A 27,280-nucleotide genomic window follows, 5' to 3' on the forward strand; every position below is an offset into this window, starting at 1 on the left:
GCCAACATGGTGAGAGAGATGAGGCAGTCACAGCCAGTCCGAATTAGCCCTTGCTGCTCCACCGTGTTGCCCACATGGTGAGAGAGATGAGACGACAGTCACAGCCAGGCGGCATCAGCCCTTGCTGCTCCACCGTGTTGCCAACATGGTGAGAGAGATGAGACAGTCACAGCCAGGCCGAATCAGCCCTTGCTGCTCCACCGTCGTGTTGCCAACATGGTGAAAGAGAGTCGAGACAGTCACAGCCAGGCCGAATCAGTCCTTGCTGCTCCACCGTGTAATTGACAACATGGTTAGAGAGATGAGACAGTCACAGCCAGGACTGATTTGGCCTGGCTGTGACCGTCTCATTTGGCCTGGCTGTGACCGTCTCATCTCATCTCAGCCAGGACTGTCAAACAGTTGTGAGAGCTCACTATAGCTTTTAGCTGGCACTTACATAATAGTGTAAAACTAAAATAAATATACATATATGTATATAAAACCGTCATCGGATGCGCATCCGATATGCCACGAGATCCTTTACCGTCAATTCCCTTACCGTCTTCGGATGCGCATCCGATATGCCACGAGATCTTTCACCGTCAATTCCCTTACCGTCTTCGGATGCGCATCCGATATGCCACGAGATCCTTTACTGTCAATTCCCTCACCGTCTTCGGATGCGCATCCGATATGCCAAGAGATCCTTTACCGTCAATTACCGTCATCGGATGCGCATCCGATATGCCACGAGATCCTTCACCGTCAATTCCCTTACCGTCTTCGGATGCGCATCCGATATGCCACGAGATCCTTTACCGTCAATTACCGTCATCGGATGCGCATCCGATATGCCACGAGATCCTTCACCGTCAATTCCCTTGATGATGATGAAGAGGAAACACAGCCTGCTATCACCAAGGTATCAAACACAATCCTCGGGGTAGGGATCCAAGACTCCCTTCAATTAGGGGGGTAAGATCAAATCCTTCCTTCAAATAGGGGGTCAATTTCCTCACAAAAGCCCGCAAATAGGGGGTACAAAAAAATGCTGTTTCCTTCCATTAGGGGGTGATTTTAAAACTTGGGAACAAGCCTATGTACCCCCTAAATAAGGGGAGTGGGGGGGGGGGGCTGGGGACGGACAATGGAACAACCAACCTCTGCCAGCTGGTTATCTGATCTCACGAGACTGGCAGTACACAATATCTACCTGACAACTCTTTAAGTACAACTTGAGTACTACTTGGGACCACAGTCATCTTAAACGTGCCACCAAAATGACGTCAATATCTACATAAAAATACTTTACTTGATCAATTTATCTGCAGTGTAATTTTGGAAAGAAGCCCTCAAATTCGTTGTCAGTCCTCGTTTGATTTTTAGCCGTAGCACTAGCAGCCAATAGCTGGTCTCAAATCATCCACAACAATCAACAGAACATTGGGTTTCTGGGAATGTGCGATACCTGAAACAAATGCCAACACAACCGAGATGAAAGTGGATACAGAATTGTGACAAAGATACTGATGATAACATCACACATGCCAATGGAGTATTTAATTGTGCTGGCTCCTCAATTAGAAATTACTCGAAGAGAAATTTGTCCAAGAGACATCTCCAATAATCATATGGGCAGTCTCATCAGTCAGTCGGTCCTAAAGACATTTCTAATAAACATGGGGACAATCTCTTCCGAGTGGTAATCTGTCCAATTGACCACGACCAAGTATCTGATTTATAGTAGGGGCCTATATGTAGACTAGGCCTGTGGTCTGCTGGTATGACCCATATTTTGGGTATTGTAAAATTGTTATGACAAATATATTTAAAAAACTCTTACATAAGAATATTAATTGGTGTAATAGGTATCTATCGATAAAATCAAGATCACTTTCAGGTTGATATTTCTTGAGATGAAAACGAAAGAACATATTAGTGAAGGCACATTAGCAAAACCAAAATATTGATCTTTCAGAAATTAGTTAGGTATCAAACTTTCGTTTATCTGCTCAACGTTTTGAAGTGGTCGTGATCGCGTAATAGACGAACGCCTGCTGACCAAATACTCGTAGCACAGTGACATGTGCATATCTTTGCTAATTTTGACTATTTTGCTATACAGCCATGTATATGCAACATAGTTAATTTATTCTAAGATATGCATGCATGCATGCCATGGTGACCAATATTGAGGATCACAGATTGTTGATGTCTGGGGCATGACCTATCCCCCATACAGCCATCAGGACATAATCGGGCTGGGTGCGACTCTCTCATCTCTCTCACCGTGTTGGCAAGACGACGGGGCAGGCAGCAGGACATAATCGGGCTGGGTGTGACTGCCCTGTCTCTGTCACCGTATTGATAGGACGGCGGGGCAGCCAGCAGGACATAAGCAGGCTGGATGTGACTGCCTTGTCTCTGTCACCGTATTGATAGGACGGCTGGGCGCCGGCAGGACATAATCGGGCTTGGTGTGATTGTCTCATCTCTCTCAACGGTTGAGAGGACGGCGGGACAGGCAGCAGAACTTTATCGAGCTGGGTACAACCTTCTCAAAGATATAGAAGACTGATATGGTTTCCCAGGTAAAAGAGAGGTGCAAGCGGGCTGTGTGAGGTTTGGCCTGTCTCAAATTAGCCCTGTGCGATGAACGGGTTGTCACATCCAATGTAACCAGAAGTATCGCTCCGGGATTCTTTATGTCACTTGGACACTTGGACAGTCTATCAGTCACTTGGACAGTCTATCAGTTTGATAGGCCCTTAGATGCCCGATGCAGAGCGGGACAGATCTGGTTACCCTTAATGCGACAGCCACTGTTCATCTGCATCATTCAAGTTTGATACAACATGTGAGTACCTCGTGTGGAGTTGGGGAAGAGGTGGGTGTATCGTTTGCCACATCCGGTGTGATTCGAACCGTCTTGGTTTAGTCTGAATCACAATCTATACGTTTGTTGCACCCTGTATTTGTCTTTTGTTGATCTGAGGTAAGGTGACTGAAACCATCATGAGTCTGGGACAACATCAGGACACATCCGACTCAGGGAGAGCAACCATCTCACGGTGCTCTTGAAGCGGGCACAACTTGACATAGAGACAACTCGTGGTACATCTTTCCTGCTGTATGTACCTGGGACAATATTAGGAACGTTCCACTTTTGGCAGAGCTTCTATATTACTGTGCTCTTGAAGACAGGCCCAGCCTGACTATAGAGACAACTTCATGTCAGCTATTGTACCTGGAACAACCTGCTTGTAATGTTTACTTGAGACAATATCAGAAACCTGCTTTTGGCAGAGCTTCTATCTTTCTGTGCTTTCGAAGACATGCACAACCTGACCCTAGGGACAACTCATGTTGCTTAATTGTACAATACGCCTGTGATTAGTATGCACCTGGGACAGAGCTTTTGGCAGAGCTTCTATATCACGGTGCTGTTGAAGACAGGCCCAACCAAATTATAGAGACCATTCGTCGCCTACTTGTATCAGGCACAGCCTGCCTGGAATATGCACCTTGGACCTGGAACCATCTGCCTTGGTAGTGCTTGTATCTTTCTGTGCTTTTGGAGACAGGCACAACCTGACCATAGGGACAACTCATACCGACTTCTTGAATTGGTACAACCTACTTGTCGAATTGTACTTGCTGGAGCTACCTGCCCCTTGGAACATTGGTAGAGCTTTTATCTTGTAGTGCTCTTAAAGACAGGCTTTATCCAACCATGAGACAAATCATGTTGCCTACAATATATAACTGAGACAGGTCCTGATGTCATAGAGTAGAAATCACGATATGGTCTTAGTTTTTTAGTCAGATTGTGAGTCATGGACCTGAGGCAATTCTCCCTGTGCCCTTGAAGACAGGCACAACCTGACTTGCTGTGCCCGTCTTCAAGACATCGCCAAATCCTGACAAGGCTTCCAACGACAGCTCAGTAATAATAGCTCCAGATGTGAACATAACACTTATTATGAATACTCTAAAAAATGATAAAAACATGATATATCTCATTGGCAACAGTTTTTATTAGAAACTTTCTTTGATTGAAATATGTATTATTTAGCTTGATATTACTTGTTTTATTTTCACATCCAGGAGTGGCAGCATGTACATGACAGGGAAGTAGAAACAGTAAAGAACATTGACTGACTTCTATATCTCCAAAGATATAACCTTGTGACCCAGGGCAGGTTTTTCAACCAATTTCTAGAACAAGGGTTATCTCTGAACGATTCACAATCACAAAAGGCTTTCAGATCAATGCCATTCATGGTTGGGACCTAAAGACATAATACAGCCAGCAGTAGAATAGGATTGATAACTTCCAAACAGAAAGATTAAGAATTGATTTTGGAACACCAGAGCAGTTGGTTTAACGAGTTCATTTGTGAAGAGAGAAGAGAAACTTTGATATGATTCAGAGGTTATTAGAGACAATCTGATTTGCAGAAACCAACATCAACAGCAACATACACAACTGCCAGAAGAAAACGATAGGAATAAGTTGGTAAGTTCCCAATTGACTAAATAAAACTTCAATTATCACCAACTCTTGATTCTTCTAAACCAACTAGACACTATTAGTCATGATTACAATAGCATATACGTATACAGCCTAAATTCAATTAAGAGCAAAGAGCATTTACCAAAGGTGAACACTTTACAATTCACAATATCAACAACATGAACGATCCCAATATCCACAGGTAGATCAACTGACCTTTTATCGCTAAAAGTAACCACAACAAACAATATTCACTCCCATGACCACTTCAGGACATGAAACAGATAACTTTCAGGTAAGAATGGTTACTGATAATCTTACCACAGTTCCCCCTGGCCCGGTTTTTATAGGCAATAAAGATACATGTACATGCACATGTACACGTTGGGGCGTTTATCATGAGAACTGCCTTAACCCATCAGAATAGTCAATGGTACATGTCTCGTTTTGAATTCTACCCCCCTGAAGACAGCATGCAAGTGGGACATATTTCACAGTTCTAGACTAGAACCAGATTTTCGAACGCATAACTAATCTTTGAAAGCATTTTGAAGGCTCCTCCGGTGACAGTGATTGTACAAATCTTTCGCCAACACTGAACCAGAAGTTAATTTACAAATGACGGTCTATTTACAAATACACTATGGACAAAAATATACATTTTCCCCCTTAAGAAAGCACAAGAGTACCGGTAATATAAAGTACACTTAAGAAGAAAGGTGAAGTCTTATCAAAATTTACAATTTACAAAATTACGTATTGGTTCTGCAATCGACTGCAATACTTTGTACAGTTGCTATGAACAATGTTGTTTAGGTCATTGTGCTGGCAATACTAAGTCTTACATGTAGTATCCTATTGTAACAAAATAGTATATTGTTACATTGATGCAATGTATATAACCTTAATATATTCAACAACATATTTTTTATAGGGGCATCCACGAGGTTGAACCCTGCAACAGCGCAAGTCTGCAAGGTTCTAGAGTTCATGCACATATACGTATATAAACAAATGCAAAAATTGGAACTATTAGAATTACTGTGTCAACGGACTTAAACCTTTTTTTTATAGATTCTCTTGACTGGCCTAAACCCACCAACACAGTATGAAAACATGCATTTTTACTTCCTTCGAAATCTAGTTTTCCCAGCCCTAGTTGCCCATTTATTGCAAGTCTATGATTCAGTGATAGTTCAACAAGTCAACAAGTGCAAACCCAAACAAAAATCAAACCTCGATCGCTTTACAGTTGTTTGATATCGGACTAGTTCTGCTCGGGATTACAACATGTAAGCTACGTGTAGCTACAAGATAATTTCTCAAGAGGGCATGAAAATCTACATGTGGTTTTTTTATCTGCATCAACTGCGACCACTCGAACTAATGTTTCACTGACTTATGAATCACGAGTTGATTTTTAAAATTTCTGTACACATACTGTATATCTATTTCAAAATATGCAAAAATACTCATCCCCTTTTACATCCCCCCCCCCCAAATCTTCAGGCACTGTAAAATCTTTGGCATATTTCCGTACAAAAAAAAGCTCAAAATGTTCATAAAATTTATGCCAAGACATCATTTCCTCCTTCTCGACACTTACGTAAATACATGGAGCAGTAAACCACCTCACCACAAGACGTCCAATGTTCTTTAGGCCATTCGTTCCAAACAGATACACACAATCGCTTGGTGAGATTGAAGTATGAAAATCTCTGTTTCCAAGGCGATTAGTCGACTTTGTCAAGGTCGTCTCTACTGGTTGACTTTGAGGTCGAAGGTTTTGGTATCACATCTGGTTCCTTCTTAGCGGTGGTTGCCTGGTCACCCTGTCCAACCTCCATGTCGGGCTCATGATAATCTATCTCGGTCAGGAGGGCCCGAGCTTCTTCGAGTGTGTACTGAAATAGGGAGAGAAATATCAATCAAATATTTGTCCTTGAACATGCTAGAGAGAACCATGGACAATGTCACAATCGACCAATCATTTACAGATTCAAATGGATTTTGTTTTCTTTCTGTTGTCAAAAGCTACACACAAAGAGCGGACTTAACATTAGTAATTGCTAATAGTTAACATACCTGTGCACTCATTGTCCTCTGGAACGACTTGGAGTTGGAGTCTTCATTGGATGCGGCTGATGCTTGGTGCCAGTAGCGTTCACTCATCTGGAAGCAATGGAGAATTGTGGTAAGGATATAGCTGTGTAACTTGGCATGCCAGAAATCTTGGATTTATGCTACATTCAAAGGATGCAATGGGACACTTAGGCCAGTACGAATCAAGAAACAAAATTGGGCTTGCTTGAATTTGAGCCGAATGTTTTGAAAACAAAATACACATATTGATATTTTACCTTGTCTTTCAGCCAATTAACTGCCCACTGCCACCTATTGGGAGTCTGGAGAAGGTAGTCCTTGGCCAGTGTACACTTGTTGGCAATGTGGACCAAGAATTTAATGCACTGGTATGACCGTCGGCTGTCGCTAGTGTTGTTGCTACGAATCACATCTGAAAGGAGAGATTGGTATGGTAATGAATCAGAGTGATAAGGAAGAACTTTTTTCTCGCTGATAAAATGTCACCTGTCTGAAATTATGTCCACCAGTGGCATCCATCTTCACTCTTGCATAACACACAAGTTTCCAGACAACATTGCTCATTAATTTGAAGAACAACCACAATACAATCAGTGGCCTAAGTAGACTATTGACTTACCCAGCATTCCTTGATGTGAGAAGTCATTTTCGTCAGTGAAACCTTCAATGACACATTGTAGCCTCTGTAACTGGAGGGGATCTTCAAGGAGCTGAAGCACAAAGAAATAAAATACAGATGATTGGTTTAAGGTTGGTAATGTGAATAAAGTGATTGGATGATTCTAAAAAAAGTTGTATCAGTTCTGAAAGTTGAACTTCAGTACTTCGTCAGTAGTTGGTCAGTACTTACCACAAAATCCATGAGCAGAGTGAAGATATTCTTCAGTTCATTTGATGGAGAGTTCATGTACTGAAACTGAGGTAATACATCGATATCAGCAGACAGAATGTAAACAGAGTAAGAGTAAAGACTGATTTGGTCATTTTTACACCACCCCTAAAACATTTGCAATTTCCTGAATCTAGGCACACAATGCAGCGAAAATCTCTTCAATTGAGTGTCTTTTGAATGCAAGACCCACTTTTAGTATAAAGGGGTTCAAAGCAGCAGGTAGCAGGCAACTTATATACATACATGGTTATAGGACAGGGACCATTTTCGACCAAGAAAGTAACTTACCATAATTTGTTTGAGTACTTCCATACTGAATTGTTTATTACAGAAGCCGCAGTAGAGGAGCATGTCGGTGAGGGCAGCAGTGCTGGTGGTCACTTCCCGGATAGCAAAAACCACTTCTCGGATATACCGAGAAGAGTCTGGGCCGAAGACACATTTGTGCATTTCTGTGGACATCTTGAGGTAGATTTGTGGTGTAACTGTGCTTGGCATCTTGATGGGATGATCTTTTGGATCTGTAAAAAAAATTTTTTTTTACCAAGGGCAAATCTACAGTGTTGCCTACCAACACCAAGTCATGCATTTCAAAGATCAAGGTAATGTTAACAAATCATTCTTCCCGAGATGAACTTAGGAATCTGTCAGCCTATCAACTATCAACATTTGTTTCGGATGTTTCAGATATACCCCAAAAGATCTCTCCTCCGAGTACAGAAGAAGAAGACTTATTCTATTATATTTTCGGAATAGTCTTACCATCAGTTCTGTACTTGGAGACATCAGAGTTCAGGATCAAAGTGGCAAGAACTGTGTGAAGGGGGCCAAAGTCTCTTGCTTGTAGGGAACTCCACCGCCGAGAGTACACCTCCTGAAAGGCAAAGAAAAGTTCATGAAACAGAAGTCTTTGGGTTTAATTTATGAACCCTCAACCCAATATGCAAGCAACCGCAACTTCTGAACTCTTAACAAACCTTCAAGAGATCCAGTAGGCTATTTGAACTTTCTGGACATCCGTCAGTCACTGAGAATGTTTAACAATCACCAATTATGGTGAAGTGGCCACAGAGACAAGCTATCAAAGCAGAGCTGAAAACTTGATATCACAACCTCCCCCCCCCTTGGTTTGATATTGTTCTTACCCTTACCTGGTCTGGTGTCTGCGATATGACGATCGGCCCGAGAAGGAATGACATCAAACGAGGGAACGCGTTCCTTCCAAACATGTGGCAACATGCTTTCGTTCCCTGAAATCAGAACATACTTCAAGCTTTGGAATAGACTCTTTCAAACTTTCAAAACAGGATGTTATGTTATTCACAATTATCATCAATGTCACAATGTCCACAACATCATAATTTTTGACTGCAGCGTCTGGTGCCAGTACACAAACGCAGACATGGTTTTTCAACATGGTGCATAGAATCTGTGGAACACAAAAAACATTTCAAATCAAATCATAACAAGATATTTTACATGACTTACCATGAGAACATAGCTGCTGAGGGCAGAGAAATACTGAGTACATGTCTTGATATTATCGGGCACATCTTTGTTTAGCATGTGAAGGAGAACCTCGAGCAGTTCGTCAAAACATTTATGAGTCTAGAAAGAAAATGCAGATGAGAAGTATGTGAGAAATCCAGGCCAGAAATATGATGAAGTTCATTCTCAGCTGAAGTAGGAACTACTGCACTTTTGATGCCTCTGTGGTTTTCCAGCCCTTTCCAGGAACACGATGCTGAAGATGTGATGACTAGTTCTAATACTTCTGTAATACTATTTTGGATGAATTCAAAGATTACATTGAAGGGCAAAACTTGTACTTACTGTGACTCCTCCGTGGTGGAAGAAACTCGCCATCATTGTCTCGAGGATCTTCTCAAACGATTGACGAATCTCTCTGTGTGGGCACTCGAGGAGGAAAGGCCTAAATGCAAACAGAGAAATATGTCAAATTTGAGTATGTCAAAGACTATTGCACAATACATGATGCAATTCCTTGGGATAATTAGAGTCACAGGTACCCTGGCCCCCTTCTACATGTATCTAGGCATGTATAGAAGTATGGCACAGAACACTGGCTTATGGACAAATGCATTTAACAAATCTCTAACTTACTTGATGTAGGGCCTGCCATGCCCTATTGCAAGGAACTCCACCAGCCACATACAAGCAGCTTTACATCTGTGAAGTAACGTCTCGATGTTTGACACCCAATTATCACAGTCAGACCTTGAAAAACAAAAGTATTTCATTTAATCAACACACAAAATCATGATAAAACAGTTACACATAAAAGAAGCATACTGGAACAGTGTCCTACTCTATTGGAAGACTACTATCCTTCTCATTTCTCAACAATGACCAGTTTGAAGAGACCTACCTCAGATAGTATAAAAACCCTGACATTCCAGTTTATTTCTTATAATAATCCTGCTGTCAAGGGGCAGTTTTATCAGCACTCTCATAATGAAACTGAATGTCGCAAAGATCCAATGTTGAAACTGTACACTCAGCCCCCTAAAGAGTAGTAAAGAGTCTTTGAGCAAAATCCTTAAAATCTACCTGAGTTTTTTCTTTGTCCTGAAGTATGTGTTGAATAGAAAGAACATGCATAGCTGTAGGGATTCCACGCTCATATCGGCAAACTTCTCATGTTGACCCCAGCTCTGAAATGTCAACAAAGCTATAAGAATGCAAGTACCTTTGATGATGATCTTCACACTATCAGAACTTTATATCAAACAAGAGAGACCATGTCTTTCAAGTGCAAGTCTCATGAAGAGAGAAGAGATGTCACCATTACAGGCTAGGGTACCCTAAATGTCTGGATGGAAATGAAATTTAACATTAGAAATGTAGAGGTTTATCTGCTCAGGAAGAAGTTCAACGCTGAAATACTAAGTGTGTATTTACTTCTGCATTGGATCGTACCCACCATGTTAGCTGCACAGAGTTCTCGAATGAATGTGAAATACTCCACATCATAGATATCCCTATTCTTCATGAAGATGAGATTCTCTCCCCTCACTACTTGCTGGATGTGTGCAGGCATCCTGTCCATGAAGATGCCCTTCTTCTCTCCCTTGTGAACAAGCTCAGTCAACTCAACAAAGCTGTCAGACGTTTGGCTGGCACTGGAAAGACAGGAGTATAAACTCTGAAACAACTTGACCCTTCTTTTGAAGATGAGAATACTTGATGTATAAGGGAGCCCAGTCTAATGACATCTTTTCCTTCCCTTTTCATTCATTTATGTCAAACTCAACATATAAACCTCTGAGTGACTTTGACAAGTAACTGACAGGAAGGAGCCCGAAGTAGTGCCAGCCAGGAGACATACACTTGGTTGGGGAGAAACTTACGAATACCTGATAGGCTCATTGTCCCTTATTACAGTGGTCACTCGACTCTTCTTGGCTGAGACAGGCGCTCGTGTGTCCTCCATACGTTCATAGAATAACAGGTAGCCATTCCAGTAGCGGAGACGATCTTCCGGGTAGGAGGAGCTTGCTGGATGAAGAAAAGAACTTCCTGAAATCTTTCTCGGATATGACCGAGCTTAATCACAATTATGAGCGACATGAAAGAGCTTCAGCTTGATGTTTTGCAGCAAATAAATGGTGGTTTTATAAGCAGGCAGCAGTATTGAAGAGGGAGGTAACTCTATCGGGAACTCATTCACCACAATACTGTGTTATTGTGATTTGTCAACCATACCACTTCAGGATGCACACTCAAACACTGTACTTGTAACAGGTCACAGTTAACAACTGCATGCTCATTTGTTCAAGTGATCCATTTCTCAATAGCAGACAATCCTATTACTTACACTGTTCATACACATTGGCCTTGTAGGTTCCACCAAAACACTCGGCTTCTAATGCTGCATCAGTCATCTCAAATTCCTCAACAATTGTGTCATTGAATTTCAACCATTTCACTCCCTGCTTACTGTTTCCCCTGGAAAAAGAGCTATCGAGAGTAAGAAATCACCGATACCTGTACTATTGTAGATAAAGACATCAAGTTCCATGTTCTGAAAATATGAAATGCTGGTCACACGACTATAAATCAAATGGGCATAAGAAGAACCGAGGTGGAAAGGTCATCTTTGTTAAATTTACAGTTCCCCAGACCTGACTCCAACGAAACAAATGCTCCCTTATCAAACTCACTTTCTGTCCTTGATGAATGAATAATAATGCCCAGCATTGGCCTGTCCACTGTGCACCACTATCCCCACTAGTTCATAGTTAATCTGCCTGGTCGCCTTGGCCCCTGGGGTGAGGATGACCTCAGAGCCTTCATCTGACGACTCCTCACTCTGCGACTCGTGCTCTCTCCAGGCCATGCCTTCCTCTGTATATGGCTCCATGTCTAACACCCATGGAAACTGAAACAACAAACATGATCACATCTCAGTGGTCAATGGATTCACTTAATAGAAAGTGCTCCCTTCCTTGTCAGAACGTGGACATTTCTAGCGGGGGTGAAGATAACAGGCACGCATCATGCATGTTAGGTGAAAAGTCTCCCTCACAGGCACCATGATTAAACTGTGTCAGCTTTCTGAGAGTCAAATCCACAAACTACGGGCGACGAGCACAGTCCTTTATAAAACTATGCCAGTGGTCTCTCTCCACGGATACTCACCCTGAAATAATCATCAAACTTGAGAGCCCTGTTCATCTCCCAGTCATAACCAAACCTCTTCAGCTGAATACACAGCACCGGCGGCAACGTTTTGATACACATTCGCTTGATCGTATTTCGCTGAAAGAAAAATTTGTCGATACTGAGAAACTGTCAATCAAACATGTGATCCTGACCACAAAACTTTCTCAATTCAAACTTTTCAAACGGGTAATCATCAGGCATGTTCTCCCTTGAACATTCTATATTTGACAGACAACAAATAATTCTTCCCCGAGACTATGAGAGTGATCTTTGGACTTAGGCAACCTTTAATGAAACGAAGTCGAGTACATGTTAAATACTGACCTTTTCGCCACACTTTTCACAGAAGTATGCATTGTCACCCTCAAGGAGTTCCCCCTTCACAAACTGATCTAACGAGTCTTGTAATGTTGCATTTTTTACCGTCAGATTTAGTGCATAGAATTCTTCCTCCCGTTCATATCTGTAAATAATTGATAAAACATTTAGCCTAACCACTGGGGTGCTTGGTGGCAGTGATCTCCATGAAACGAGGCAAGTTATCTTTTTAATTCGTTGACGACATGGGGACAGAGGTAGCTGTTAGCCCAATAACTGTTATTCCCTTCACTGAACACAAGAAAGTAAACTCCAATAAAACAAGGAAAGAATAAAAACTCTTACCTGTGTGGACAGTCTTTGCATATTTTCTGGTCAGAGTAGACCCCCTGAAACTTTTTTTTGAACACTTGATCTTTTCCTTGACCTTTTAAGGTATCATCTATTTGGTCGACGATCGCCTGAAAGAAATCCAAGGCATCCTGCTGCTCTCTGATGTTGACCGTCTGCCCCCAAAGTTTGAAAACTTTCCAGAACTTCTCAGGCACGTGATACTGAAGGCAACTTTCTAGCAGATGGCCGAGAACCATCTGGATTTGATAAAAGACACTGAAACATAATATAAGCAACATCGGTAAGATTGCGATGCACCAGAGCACAAGCTGTGGAAAAGTAAGGGAGCCTTTGTATGCAGATTCTGATGGGCAGATCTGGCCAAGTGGTGAAGGGGTATAGTTGTTTTCTTTCTGGGGCTTTCCCAGTTCCATTGCTCAGCTTCTACTTTTTGGGTACTTTGGTGTGCGAGTTTGAATACTTGATATGGCTGGTTCTTTACCTCTCTTCATCAACATTCTCCATTTCAACCCCGAGGATATATTCGGCCACTCCTGGGTGCATGAATAACTGCTGTAGTACAGAGTTCATATAGCAGGTGGCGCCTCCATTCTTCAGGCCGACATAGCCACACGCTGCCCTGCTATCAACTGGGGGCATGTACTGAAAGAAAGATGGGAGATTCTGAGCTACCATGGATACTGTGGCATTTCAATAACTTTTCCACAGACTGAGTAATATGTGTGAACAAGTATGGGACATGAGAAAGTACATGTATGATAAGTGGCATAAGGAACCTGGCTGGTGGCCAGGAGCGAGCCTTGCGGTACACCTGTTGTAAGCTCATGTTGTTTGGATGTCTTATCACCCACCAATACACTCTGACATCGATTATCAAGGTGAGCCCTAAGCCATTTCATGGCAGTACCCAATACGCTAATCCTCTCGAGTCCTCCAAAAGAACTGCATGGTTCAGCTATCAAATGTGGCAGATAAGTCAAACATTGTGAGACCAACCATCTGCTTACGATCAACTGCCTAGAGAAGATAGTTCATAACCATAAGAAGAGCCGTCTCAGTGCTTTGATTAGCCCTGTAATCTTCTCAAAAAGGGCACATAATTTCAGGAAATGAAAATATGGGATTTACAATACAATAGATCTTTGTTTGATAAGCCATTCATTTACAGCACTGGATTGCCACACAGGAAAGCAAGGTTATCGCCCCAGGTTTTCGCAAAATAACAGGATGATCTACTCACATCAAATCTCTTATGTTTCTGACCCTAAAAGCAGCACAAAGCTTGATATGAAACTTTTGGTCTCTTCTGTCTCGAGATATTGAGACGACTGGTATCAGATGAGTTTGACATGAAGAAGTCACTGCATTAGTCAAGAAGGCACTCAATTAACATGAGTGAAGGAGGAGCTGAGAAGGCAAAATTAGGCCTCATACAGTGAACAACAAACAGCAATGATATCCATGTTCCTAGTTGATTAACTAATAGCCACTACCTACCTCCCACTCATTAGCACAGTCTGGATTGACCTGATGATGGCGGTACAGCAGCGATTTACTAATCAGCTGTAGATTGTCTAAACATCCGGAGGCCACCTCTGTCAACAGTTGGTAGGCTGCCACTCGGGAGTCTAAACCAGAGCACCTAGGGAGAGAGAACACGACATCATTCTAATGCAAGTTACTTCCTTTTAAAATGAGCTCAGTCAAATTATTTACCACTCTTGATTTCACAATGCTAGGCTGTTTTTATATTACAGCGACAAGGAATGGAGATACCAAGTTATATCAGTAAAGTTATTCCATCCCAAGGTCATTACCTTGCCTTAAAACAAATCTTTTACCTGACATGTCCACATAACTCAGAACTTGAACCATTTCTAAATAAAATGATGCATAAAACTATATCTTGAGTGTGCGTACAATCTTAAGTGTAAAGTGAAAGATACTCACTTAGGTTCAAAATCATGCATGGGTCGATCACACTGCATGTTCTCGAGTCCATCCAAGATGAGCTTTGACGCTGGGAACAGGAACTCATCCAATAACATTGGAACTAACGTCTGCCCATAAACTTTTTTCTCCATGCCCTCACAAGTGAGAAGGGTTTGCACGAGGCGTAAATGACCAGCAAGGAGTACATTGTCTATGTCCTTAGTCCTCATGGATGTGACAAAGTTATTCAGCCAGGCAATCTCATCCTCTAATGCGGTCGGAATATCCAGTTGGTATTTTTTCTGGACGTCGACTGTAAGAGATAAAACAATAAGCAAATGAGAGTGGAAACTGTCAACCTGGCGTTGATCTGGACCTTTACATGAAACTAAAGGAAAATGTGTTTTACGTCTCATTCAAACCATTTTAAAATCAAACTTGAGTGATTTTCTTGAACAGTTTTTGAATGAGATGATCCCTTTGATTGAGACAGTTTGAAATGAATGCCCGGCCAGCTCAGAGAGCAGAAGAAAGAGCCCGAATGATAGCACACTTACTTGACATGCTGACCAAAAGCTGGCATCTGAGGTCAAAATATTCCGTACACTGCCTCAGCAACTTCTGATTTCCACTGCGAGCTATTGAAGCAGTTATCCAAAAAGGCAGCCTGGCCTTCAACAGAACCTGCAGAATGAACTGATGTGGTGACATGACCTCAGAGTTCTCAAGGTCAACCTGGCTTAATGTGAAGAGCTGCTCATAGGTGGCTTGTCTGATGTCGTCTCGGGGGCATCCGACTAGGATGTCGATGATGAAGTCACTTACACACGTTATCGAGTAAAAGGAGGCTGAAAATTGGAAGAGTTGTCAAGTTATTATTCAATTTTGCATCATTTAGCTGGCTGAAATGAGAAGATGCACTGGAGTTGATGAAGCCTTCTCAAGGTCTATCCAAAATACAAACAAAATACAATAGTAATAACAACTCAGAGTCAGACAGTTTGATTTCAAGATGATCTGTGTTTTGAAACATGTGCCCTACCTATCAAAGAACTCCGAAGCTGGAGACAAGTGACAAGGATTTCCAACGCTTCCTTTGCTATGAGGCAGTCTTGGTGTGAGAGTTGTTCTTTCTGGGTCACACAGATTCCTGCGTGGAGAGCCTGGTTTTCTGGATCACTGCTGTTGCTTGCTGTACTTCCTGCAAACAAACAATGTATCATGTACATTGTAATACTGGCGAAATGAACTGTAATAGTATACTTTTTTCATCTACCCAATTCGGATGATGAACTTGAAGAAAGGCTTCTATAAGATTTGATCAAAACAAAGATACATTTGCTACTTCAAACTCCTCTTACCTGTGCTACTTTGTCTGCTGCGCGTTCCTCCATACATGTTATTTTCACGAATAGGCGCAGATGAGCTTGCCAAGTGGAGCCGTCCTGCTGCTGCAGCCCAAGTCACTCGTATAAGACATGCTACTGTTTCCTTAAAGTTCTCAACACTCATTGTCTGAAAAAGAGACAGGCCTTAGTTGATTCTTGAGAAAGGTAGGATAAGACAAGCTCTTACATATTTCAATCGCAACAGGTGCATAAAGATATCTGACTTACCCTGAGACACAATAGAAACAAGGCGCCCAACTCAAAATGAACTAGTCTTAAGTTGAAAAGAAAGTTGAGTTGATAGGAAAAGAAGACACACTTCATGTCCTCCTTTTGAGATGGTCAGATGTAGGAATTCGAAACTTTCGATTTCTCACCTGGATTACCCTTGTAGCTGCGGTTGGTTCAATAGTAAGCCCAGTTGTAGCACCACTCACAGAGCAGATACTCATACGACGTGAGCGACCCGTCAGTGTTGGTTCCTTTTCACCGATCTCATGGCCACATAACAGATACCTGACACAAAATGACAAGAATAAGCAGAGTTGTCTAAACATATCTGATTCTTCCATAAGGGCATTGCTGATGCTCTGAATGCAGCAACCCTACTTCATCTCAAAATTATTACTAGCAAAGGCTAAAAGAGTGGATGAGAAATTGTTTTTTGCAATGGAGTGTAAAGGTGTATGACTGAAACCCCTACTTGAAAGGACTGTAGTCTCCCCATTATGAAAGTTAGATTAAGGGTAGAGGACAACCCTGGTCTACTCACCTGGCCAGCTGAAGACATATAGCATAGCACCCTTGTCTGGTCTGGTAGTCTACTTCCATCGGAATGGCATCCTTCTGTAGAATATTGATCACCAAGTTGAGACCGCCGATATTAAGGAAATCTTCACAGAAACTCGAGGCACATTCCTGAGTCACTGTGTCTTGGGCTATAGGCAGCAACTTACTACTCAACACCTAGAGTGGAGAAAATCACATTTCAAATAAAGAAGTAATAGCTTGTTAGATCTGAAGGATTCATCACTTCACGTGTGACGAGGACTAACATCTGAGTATGTATAAAAGCTTTGGCTTATTGGCCCACCAGTCATCTAAGGCAACAGCGAGCAAGACATCACCAAATGTAGCCAAACCAATGTCCATTTTCAGGAAAACTTAACTGTGACTTGAGGCAACTTCACTACTCTTCGATCAGGCACAGACGCATCTGTTTTCGATGGCTGCTGCACTTGCAAGTCCTTACCTCTAAGTTGTAGAGCACTTTAAATGCAGACATGTCCTGGCCATGGGCATCCAGCAATGCCTTCAGTCCATCCCTTGGTGACGGAAACCGCGGCCCTGACAGTGAAGGACTTGAAGGACTGGCGAGGCTTTTTCTTGGACTCAATCTTGGACTTGCCCTCGGACTAGGTTTTGGACTAGGAGTAGCTTCATCAGTTGACGGCTGTCTTATCCCCTGGAGAGGAAAACATTAAGTATTTATGTGATTTAGTTATCAAGAACATTACTTCATACTGCCTACATGTAAGAGTTCCAAAATTAAAATTGCATCGAAATCAAAGTATTTCTTTCAAAATGATCAAAGGGTGATCAGGCCCAAGAGAATTTGCATAAAATAACAATTCCTCGTGGACAGATTAACTTCAGAAACTCTAACTGAGACAAGTCCAGTATTCCATTACCTTATGACCAATTGAATCGAGGGAATCTTGTACATAAGGATCTGTTGGTATCAGCTGCAGAAGATTCCTAACTCTCTCAGTTATTCTGAAAAGGCAATTAACATTAGGTATATAAACACATTTTCACTATCAATTGAGGCAATGTGAAGTAAAGGACGGCATTTCAACAGAAATCATCACTGACATATCTATCGATTAGTATCCCTAATTGGAGCCCTGATTTGGCTTACTTAGGTTCATCCATGTCAGCAAGATGGTAGAGCATCTCAAACACCTGACCTTCCAGCGCCATGACAACACCAGGTAACATCTTCTCCTGTTCAAGGTCAAACGACTCCCTCGCAGATGCAGAACCGACTGCCTAGAAAATGGAAGAAAATGTTACTATTATTATTCCTCTTTTGTGGTTTTGGATACCTGTCAACAGTCAAAAGCTAATAAAGAGCAGTAATTCTCTGCAATTTGTTGTTAAAACATCTGTGTTGGAAATCACAGGCATTATGGCAGTTTCCAAAGGAGACACAACCATGCTCCCAAAATGTTACCTCATTCTGTTACCAATCATACCAAAGCATCAACCTGTTGAATAGTCTGGAGGGCCTACTGCATAGTTGCACGTACCTCTTTGCTTGGTGTGCTTTGTGAGACTGAGGATGAGAACACCTTGGCTTGGATTGTCATGTTATCAAAGATGTCCATCTGGTAGAGAAGCTTCTGTTCCTTACCATGGATTAGCTGAAACAGAAACCATCAAAACATCACTGGTTGAGGCATCAATTCTCCTAACATTTATAAAGTCAACTACTTTACCCAAAGCGTCTTTTTATTCATCATAATCAATGGCAACATGATCCTAGTGGATATTCAAAAATAAAATGAAATAAACTTTTGCGCGTATTTGGATGTGTGCACACAGAAATATACGCATACTGACCCACTTCAGACTGCGCATCACGAGAGAGTTTAATGCTAACACTGGTGAATTCTGCCAGCCATTTGTACATGTAGACTTCTCTGGTGCTCAGAATGAACCTTACATGAAACTTGTATGCAGTTACCAATGTCAGAGATATAAGACAGAGAACTTACCACCTTTTCGTTAGCAACCATCTGAACCTGCTCTACATTACTCTTCAATTCAGCTGCCACCTTCTCACGCACTTGGCCAAGGCTCTCATTACTGTGAGTCTGCACCGTGAACTCCATCTTTGGCGAGTCACACGTTATATTCAGTTTGATTGGTTCTCCATGAAATGATGCACCGTGCGGTAGAATCGTCCGGGACGTAGTGTGGGTCTCCTCCACTGTTGATACATACATCTCAGCAACGAGAAGAAGGCGCTCTATGTTCAGTAATTTGGCAGATCTGCAACGACATTGATTTCATTGATAAAGAACTAGACAAAAAAGGCGGGAAAAGACAGCTGATGAATAGAACGACGCAGCAACATGTATTACCAAATGAGTTTTGTTACCTAACTCGCACTCATAGCATCAGTTATATGTTGGTTTCACTGTACTAGTTGTTTGTGAACAGACCTCGGTGTCATCAGTCTATTTCTTTGTGCTGGTCTTCATAGGAATCCAACCCTGGCTAGTACCGACCTCTGACCAAGAGAGAAAGTCTAAAGGAGGTTCATAAACTACTCACTTGGAAGCTGATGGCACTGCTAAAGCTTCAGGCACGGTTGGGGCAGTGATCATTCTTGTGGCACTTGATATGGCTTGAGCAACGGCCGACCCCCTCAACGTCATCATGGCCGCCTCCAGGCGATTGTATAACTCATTTATAAACTTTTTATGCAGGCTCACCAAATCCTGAAAACAGAATATCTCATTGGTTACAATACCCATGATAATTGCAACTTTTTATAACTTTCTTGTATACCGTTTAAACGTTGGCGGAGAACTTTCCTGCCCACACACACTACTCACGACTTAATGAACTGCCGTTATATCTTCCAGATGCCAACACTTACCTTTTTTAATCTCGCAGCAAGGTTAACATATGACATGTTCAACAGAAGATTGATTGCCGAGCCGCCAATTTCTTCATTTGTTGAGTTGAGACAAATCTCCCAGAGATAATCTAACCCCATTAGGTCTAACCGTTCAACAGTCTGGAAAAAGAGAGTACTTGTATATGATATTATGATCAAGTAAGAAATGATAGAAATCAAGAACCAGGCAAAATAAGGACCTGAATTAGTGAATTTGCCTTCAGGAAAGCAGAAACCAAAACCAAAGGTTTGTCTATTATAATCAAATTTTCTTGTGCCAAGGTGATAACTCATATCATTCACATGTCTTTCTGGCATCACTTATGGCATGCCAAAATATGGCAGGGCCACAATCTATCCATCTTAACTGAATAAAATCTCCAGCATGAAATAAATTTTAAACTTACCAGAGTGCTGCCTATTTTCTTTAATCTGGGTACCTCATTGTTAGCATTCAAATTAACGCTTTCAAAGAAACAGTTAAAACAGCGGAATCCTTGCATTGAAAGTGTTGATGGGTTCAAAGTCATCAACTCTTTCTGGAACATCTGTCGCTGGGTCTCTGAATCCAAGTCTGATATGCCCCGGGTAAACCAGTCAAAACCAGTCTGGAGGAAGAAAATATCAAGAATAATGTGGGGAAATAACCCTTTTGAATAACTACAGCATGATCTGTTCGTACATTCAAAGACAAGGACTGACTCAAGTAGCCCAGGATAAAACCAACCAACACAATCATCACCTACATTCAAAAAGCCCAACGGATCAAAATATCCTGACCCAAAGTTAACTGAAACTCTTGAACCAGCAAGTTAATCCTTGGTGTGTCCGAACCATGTAGAAACAGTTGTTTTGTGGCACAGTTAAAGAGTTCCTTACCTCAATATCCCATTCACATGCATCTGGATTCTTGACCAGAGTGAGCCAGATTTCCCGCGCTCGATTCCACGGAAGGTAGAGATCTTTCAGGACAAACTGGAGAAAGCTCAAGTGGATTGACACGTACTGGAACATGAAACAGAACACAGTCAAATGCATACATGTACTTGGCACAGAGGATCGTATTATCACCACTGGTATGGACATAAACTGCATATCAATCACAGGTCATAACATTACTCATGACGTGATTTTCAGTATTTTCATCTATTTGGTGTCTTGACCATCCTTAACATGCAATAACGAACCCTGCATGTAAGTCATACCTACTATGAAACAGCTCCATTGATTCCATTCCAGCAACAATCACTTCAACGGTGATATCAAATATCCTACCTCTCCATGTGTATATCTTCCATCCACTAATACATCCGGATTCAGACCTCCTTCTTCAGCTGCTGCAGCAGCCTGCTTGTGACATTTGACTAAACTACTTGAGATCAACTTAATAATGTCATGGCCTCTGTTCAACTCCTGTAGTATGCCCTTCTCTGCTTTGTGCAGTGTGTTCTTGGAGATATTTTTGGCTATGTGCAGCAGCTGTCTCAGTGCCGGGAGAACCCAAACACCCTGAAGATAAATATACATGGTTGATGATTCAAACATGTCAATGGATAGGAAGGAATGCATCTACATAGGTTGTGAAATAATGGAGATGAAATAACTACTGGATAAGCCTTAGACGGCACAGGAGGACAGAAAAGAACACTCATTTCTCCTTCGCCAGACAACTGTCCCATTCATTAAGAAGTTCACAATTTGTAAAAATGTTGTTTTGAGGTAATGAATCGAATAAATTGAAAGAAGCACGATCAAATTTCCTATTCTAACCTTCTTGATATCCTCAATACACTTGATCACGTAGAACTTCTTCACTTGTTCTTTGATACTGTATGAATCACTCAGAATCACTAAATGTTCCTCCAAGGCAAGTTCGATCAAGTGGGTTGGTAGGGCGGGCAGGTGGGCCAAATCCCAAAGCAATTCACAAACCTGCAATTCAAATGGAGAAGATAATCACAACATTCGGTTTGAATGAAACGGAAAACTGACATTCTTACTAACACCTGGTGCCTTTGCTCGGAAAGCAAATACACCCGAGTGAGAAATATGAGTGGTTTATAATGACCCTTATTCCCTGGTCAAAGAGGAAGTCACTGGGCCAATGAACACCGAACAATGGCACCAGACTGTCGAGGCTGGCAATACGTGGCAGCAGATGTTCAGATCATCATTGTGTAAAACCCTTAGGTCACAATACTGATTTCTTTGCGCAGACTCACCCTTGTGGTAGTTTTTTGGACTTTTGCATCTTTTCCGATCTTCCCAATGAGACTAAGGAGCTTCTCTCGCATTTTGTCATTTTCTTCTGCCCAACTCTGAGAAAATAAAATGAAAGACAATTAGCAAGCTGGTCTTCAGCCTGTGATGCTTTAAGTGCTACACAAATGAGGTAATGCTTACTGCTGTGACCTGCAATACTTTGGGCTGCAAATGAGCAACAAGACTGCTTGTCAACAGTTAAATCTGGTTATCACCAATAACCGAAATTAACTCAGAGACGAAACTTGGTTGACCGAAAGCTGACATTTGTCTCGAATGCCCAATGAGCAACAGGGCCCACAACTTACCTTCTGTATCAACCAGAAGAGGTGCTCCAGCTGCTCACTGTTGAATCTCACAGCTCCTGCCGAGATGATCAGATGGATATTGTCTATCACATGGTTTGTCTGGCCATTCTAAAAAACAATGGTGCACTATCTTGAGAGGAAAAGTCAATTTTTTTCGAACAGTTTCACCAGATTACTGCCAATTATTTCCTTGTGTCAATTCTATCTCGAACCCAGTATTTCAAGAACAATCCAGTGGTCTCTGTGATTGTTCAATTTGCAAATTGTTCAGTACAACTAACTGAATAAGGGCGGCTACTTACTCTCATTTTCCATATCTTGGTCAGCTCGTCCAGTGACAGTCCGGTGCCGAGGAAGTCAAGTATGCCCTTGACTTTATCACAGTACTGTGCTTGGTCAATATTACCCTCAAGGGCGATGCTCAACACTCCATTCTGGACAAGCCAATCTTGGATCACATCTTGTGGGATGGCTACCTTGGGTGGTTTGGTGCCCATGGACAATTCGATCAGCTTATCAACCTGAATTATTAAGTTGAAGCATGTATTGAGATGATTAGAAGATGAGATGATCAGAAGATTTACGTTGTTTTTCAACCCGAATTCATATGATACAAATAACAAATCAATATAAAATCTTAACAATTAACAGTACACATCAAATTTGCTGAAGGTGAGGGATATACAGACTCAAAGGTCCTTTTGAGAAAATGTGTTCACACATTCAGTGCAAATTACTGAATATTTTGCACATAGCCTGCATTGGTACCACAAGATTTCTCTGGCATCAAGTTTCAATTCATATTTTGACACCAGAAGTGACTTTTAGTACCTACCTCTTTCAAGGAGTTCATCCTAGCATTGAAATGCGGTGACTTGAGCATACGCAATGCCACTTCCAATCTGAGCTGGTCAATAGGCTTCACCTCTTGGGGCCACAGGGCAAGGCACAGTGTCTTCATAGTAGCAAGCAGATCGGACACACTGCCTACTTTCTGTAAATGGAAATTCAAATACGATGCAGGCAGCAGAATTTTATATGACATAGAAACCTCAACTTTGCTCAGGCATATCAGGGATGTTGATGACACCTGATTCTGCTGTCAAATGAGTCCAGGCCCCATTTGTTTCATTTTTTTGGATAAATTCTACACAGCTAAATATTTCTCTACATAGATAATGGTGATCTTAAATGATTAAGAAGAACCCCTACCTTCTCCTTCAAGTCATTTTCCTTTAAATCTTGAACAAATCTGACTGCTCCCTCCATGCCTGGGGCCAGCATGGGTTCTACCACCTTAGGGTTCAGGAAATCAACACACTGCCCAAAGGGTTGTAACAGGGCAGATATAGACTGAAATAGAAAACGAGGACTACATTTATCACCTGCCAAAAAAATGACATTCAAAACTGGATTTAAATGTGTGCTTGTAGAACTATGGTAAAAAATTACAACTTTCACTTATTTTCAAGTGAGACTGATAGTAAAGGATAGCACCACTCCTGATCACCTTATATAAGGAAAGGGACCCACATGCTTTTAATGACATAAGTAGACAGATCATTCCATATCCCATGGCTGTTTAAGTTTGTCACTTTCTTTATTTTTTAGACCCTTGATATATGTACTCAACAAGAACTTACCGGTGCATCCAAATCAGGATCCTTCAGGGCCTGACTGATACAATCAAATCCGTCTCGAAAGGCAAACCTGTTGATGAGATCTGTTAACCAGCCAAATGGGTCCTGAAAAATGAAATAACCATAGTGTTATCTTCAAATCTTTGAATACTCTACCACTTACTCGCTCACAGGAGTACAGCAGCTACCTTTACAGACTGTGGCAAGCAAGTTTTGGCTTGTTTAAACGCAAGAAGATGTTGTAGACAAAAGATTTTTCATGGACTTACTTTGTGCATACTTCCAGTGGGAGTAACTCCAAACATTTTATCGACTCCAAGTTTGTCTTCCCATGATCGGTCACCTCTTCGATTTTTATTCTTAAAGTGGAACTCAGTATCTGGATTAAAGGCCTGAAAGGGCAAATAATCAAAGAAAATTTAAGCAGCAGCCTTTTAGTAGAGAATAGACACACTAAACTCAACAATATACAAATCTGAACCTTTGTCACAATGTGACACACTTATCAACTGAGTTCTTCATTTCTTTAGATGGTCCACTTACTTACCATACTTAGAACATTCAGAAGACCAATTGGCACAGGCTTGTGTAGTAGTCTAGCTGCTACTAAATCAACAAGTAACTGAAGCATAGTATAAACCCCTTCTTGAATATCTGTACCCCATCTGTGCACTGCACCGGCAGTCAAAAGCTGAAATAAAAGACAGGAATTATTCATTTCAAACCTCATTATTTTCAGGACATTATTAGTTTTTAAACATGAATCAACTGAGCCCAGTGATGAAGTAATCCAGTCAAGAGTTTGTGGTACAAAACCAAGTTACATTTACCTTTTGAAAACATTCTGGCATGCAACGATCAAGAAAGCGAACACAGTTATCATCAGCATCGCAGAGTCCTAAAAAAAAAGAAGCATGAAATACAAAGCAAGACTGAACAAAGTCGACTTTATAAAAACAATTTATAAAATTTCTTCAGGAAGTGACAAAATTTACTTATATTTGAAGTTGAGGATATATTGCTGGTTGAACTTGTTCTATTTTTCCTTGTCTGTGTCAAGAAACTTGGTATAAATATGCATAAAAAGCACATTTTGGGGGAGTGCTTTAATACGGCCCTGAAATGTGGATCTCCACATTGGAAATATCCGTAGAGACTGTCTGGAGATGGGATCAATCCTAAAGAAGACAACACAAAGTCATCAAGACCTCCCTTCAGTATACTAACCTTCCTTAGCTAGTCTTGTAGCTGCAAATAAACATTTTCCAAGGGATTCCTCTTTCTTGTAAGGTATGGACCAGTGGTCAGTAAACACCCTACCCTCAAGTTCATACAGGTTTGTGACTGGGAATTCAAAACTGGTTGAATCACTGCTCATGTTGTGTCCATTGGTCACTTCCGATTCATCAGATACCTCTGTAGCCTACAAAGATTAAACAGCAACCTTTTAAACTGAAGTTCAGGGATTTGGATTTCTTGAAACAGACTCCTTCTCTTGGCTGATGCCTTCTGACATGTTCCAAGTGTGCCCATTTGTTCCCTTGGGGTTCTCTCGGCTTGTCTAGTCTAAATTGTCTATAACACTATTAAGGACACCATCGGGACTGACAAGTGCTGTCCTTAATAGAGATGTGTCATGATAAGCAGGCCTTGTCTTTTAAGGCGCGCCATAACGCGCCTGATTTCAGAACGAATGGCGCCAAAAAATGCGCAGCTATAGGCCTAAACATCGTTCAATCTGCAGTAACCCACTTCATCGAGGAAGGAGGGCACACGATAAAAAGATGGATTAATAACAGGTAGGATATTAGGTAGATGTACCTTCTTTAGTAGAGTGTGGTCAGATTCAACGTACGGCACAACTTCATCATAACTTGGCGGAGGGGCATTTACTGGGCCATAAACCATCTGTTCCGCTTGACCACCAGATCCCCGATGCATGTCTTTCATTTCTACATCTATATCGTCAAGGGTATCTATCCCCGAGACCGAGGTCTCATTGGTCAAGTATGCAACTGCTTCATTGAGGTCATTCTTGCCAAGTCTGAGAGCCTTTCTGATTTCACTTTCGCTAGGGAAGCCCATACTCAGTAAAGTATGTACGTGCTCCTCGTTCACTTCCATGGTTGGCATGGTTTTATATCCTTCATATATATACTATGAACCCGTGGCTCAAGTCGTCACGCTTGACTGGCCACCAAAGGGTTCAAATTATTGAGTTATTTTCTAAATAAAATCAACAAATTCTGAGGCGGTGCAGTTCCCGCATTCGCCATGTTGCTTTTTATCAATTATCGTAAAATCGCGCGAGATATCGACCATGTGTGCTGCGGTTCACAACGTCAACTACGCAAGTGGGCTTGGTTAAATAGTTCTTCACAATACAATGGAATCAGGCACTCAGTTTATCTAATAAAGATATATTTTTCTGTACGACTTTCTGTAGTTTATATCCGACCATAGCAGTGTCAACTTAGTGCAAAGAGACCAAAAACTAAGAATAATTGTGATATCTCACTGAACAGCGGATTACTTTGGACAGATTTTCTGCAAGTGATAGGGTATGTACCATCCTCGCTTTGCCAGGTGACGATCATTGGTCCTTGATCATTGGTCACTGCGGAGGTCAGGCCGACCTGCCTCCAATGTCCCTGAAGGCAGAGCCACGCAGTTGATTGTTCACGAATCGTGGAATGATTGCCAACTGGCAAAGCGAGGCTGGAATAGCATGCCTTTTTAAAACAATTTTGATGGCACTATTTCGGCACTGCCCGCGTTTGGATTCGCGGCAGCCGGCAGGGACACAATTTTCCATTCTCCAGGCGTGGTCAATGGTAACTGATGCCTCACTCAATTTACCAACTCTGAGAATTTCAACGGGTGTGTATAAAATTAGACATGGGACCGAAGACCGGGAGAGCGACAATTTCTCCGCAACGACCCACCTAAAATGATTGCCACCTGGCAAAGCGAGGATGGCAGGGACAAAAGTGATGACTTTGTGTGAGCGCAAGTCACTGTGTGACAAAGTCACGATAGAGGTTCTCAGGTTGACAATATCTGTAGTCCTCTGTAGACGGGTCAACAGACCAACCTAGGACCATAGACACACTGACACTGTCACAATAGCAGGACGATGAGACAGTTCTTTGTCCAATGCATAACAAGGGACTGCCCAGTGCATAAGAAAGGACCAAAGACATTAATA

The 27,280-nt window shown here is 41.7% G+C and overlaps 1 protein-coding gene across 4 annotated transcripts; it reads right to left on the reverse strand.

Annotated features, from left to right (window-relative positions):
* Positions 1–4,009: 4,009 nt before the first annotated feature.
* Positions 4,010–26,333, reverse strand: LOC135485949 (ubiquitin carboxyl-terminal hydrolase 24-like). Of its 4 annotated transcripts, none has more exons than XM_064768373.1 (50): positions 25,894–26,333; positions 25,300–25,495; positions 24,903–24,970; positions 24,620–24,763; positions 24,342–24,464; positions 24,076–24,177; positions 23,645–23,785; positions 23,268–23,426; positions 22,735–22,953; positions 22,433–22,540; positions 22,085–22,180; positions 21,633–21,794; positions 21,138–21,371; positions 20,742–20,867; positions 20,270–20,470; positions 19,842–19,982; positions 19,514–19,680; positions 18,952–19,228; positions 18,484–18,597; positions 18,093–18,223; positions 17,863–17,947; positions 17,424–17,636; positions 16,944–17,137; positions 16,549–16,687; positions 16,145–16,298; positions 15,826–15,984; positions 15,341–15,631; positions 14,802–15,096; positions 14,349–14,493; positions 14,092–14,115; positions 13,333–13,493; positions 12,843–13,106; positions 12,504–12,642; positions 12,156–12,275; positions 11,678–11,895; positions 11,332–11,462; positions 10,871–11,012; positions 10,438–10,636; positions 10,065–10,168; positions 9,618–9,731; positions 9,327–9,426; positions 8,982–9,101; positions 8,645–8,743; positions 8,256–8,367; positions 7,782–8,014; positions 7,452–7,517; positions 7,221–7,311; positions 6,859–7,013; positions 6,584–6,670; positions 4,010–6,402 (listed from the first exon to the last, which is right to left on the reverse strand). In XM_064768373.1, the coding sequence occupies exons 1-50, from the start codon at positions 26,203–26,205 to the stop codon at positions 6,232–6,234; spliced, it is 7,746 nt and encodes a 2,581-aa protein (XP_064624443.1). In that variant the 5' UTR covers positions 26,206–26,333; the 3' UTR covers positions 4,010–6,231. The 4 variants fall into 4 exon arrangements, with proteins under 4 accessions (XP_064624443.1, XP_064624442.1, XP_064624446.1 ...); XM_064768372.1 differs by having other exon boundaries at positions 10,865–11,012; XM_064768376.1 differs by lacking the exon at positions 14,092–14,115.
* Between the last annotated feature and the right edge of the window lie 947 nt (positions 26,334–27,280).

Source organism: Lineus longissimus, chromosome 4 (genome assembly GCF_910592395.1).
Source record: "Lineus longissimus chromosome 4, tnLinLong1.2, whole genome shotgun sequence".
In the NCBI taxonomy this organism is placed as follows: domain Eukaryota; kingdom Metazoa; phylum Nemertea; class Pilidiophora; order Heteronemertea; family Lineidae; genus Lineus; species Lineus longissimus.

What these genes read in the sequence shown, in the direction of transcription:
- LOC135485949 (XM_064768372.1), bottom strand. Translation starts at nt 26,205, where the DNA reads ATGCCAACCATGGAAGTGAACGAGGAGCACGTACATACTTTACTGAGT. An exon ending in AAAATGACTTGAAGGAGAAG is followed by an intron (nt 23,427 to 23,644) that starts GTAGGGGTTCTT and finishes TTCCATTTACAG; the next exon opens with AAAGTAGGCAGTGTGTCCGA. An exon ending in GCAGTGCCATCAGCTTCCAA is followed by an intron (nt 19,229 to 19,513) that starts GTGAGTAGTTTA and finishes ATGTCGTTGCAG; the next exon opens with ATCTGCCAAATTACTGAACA.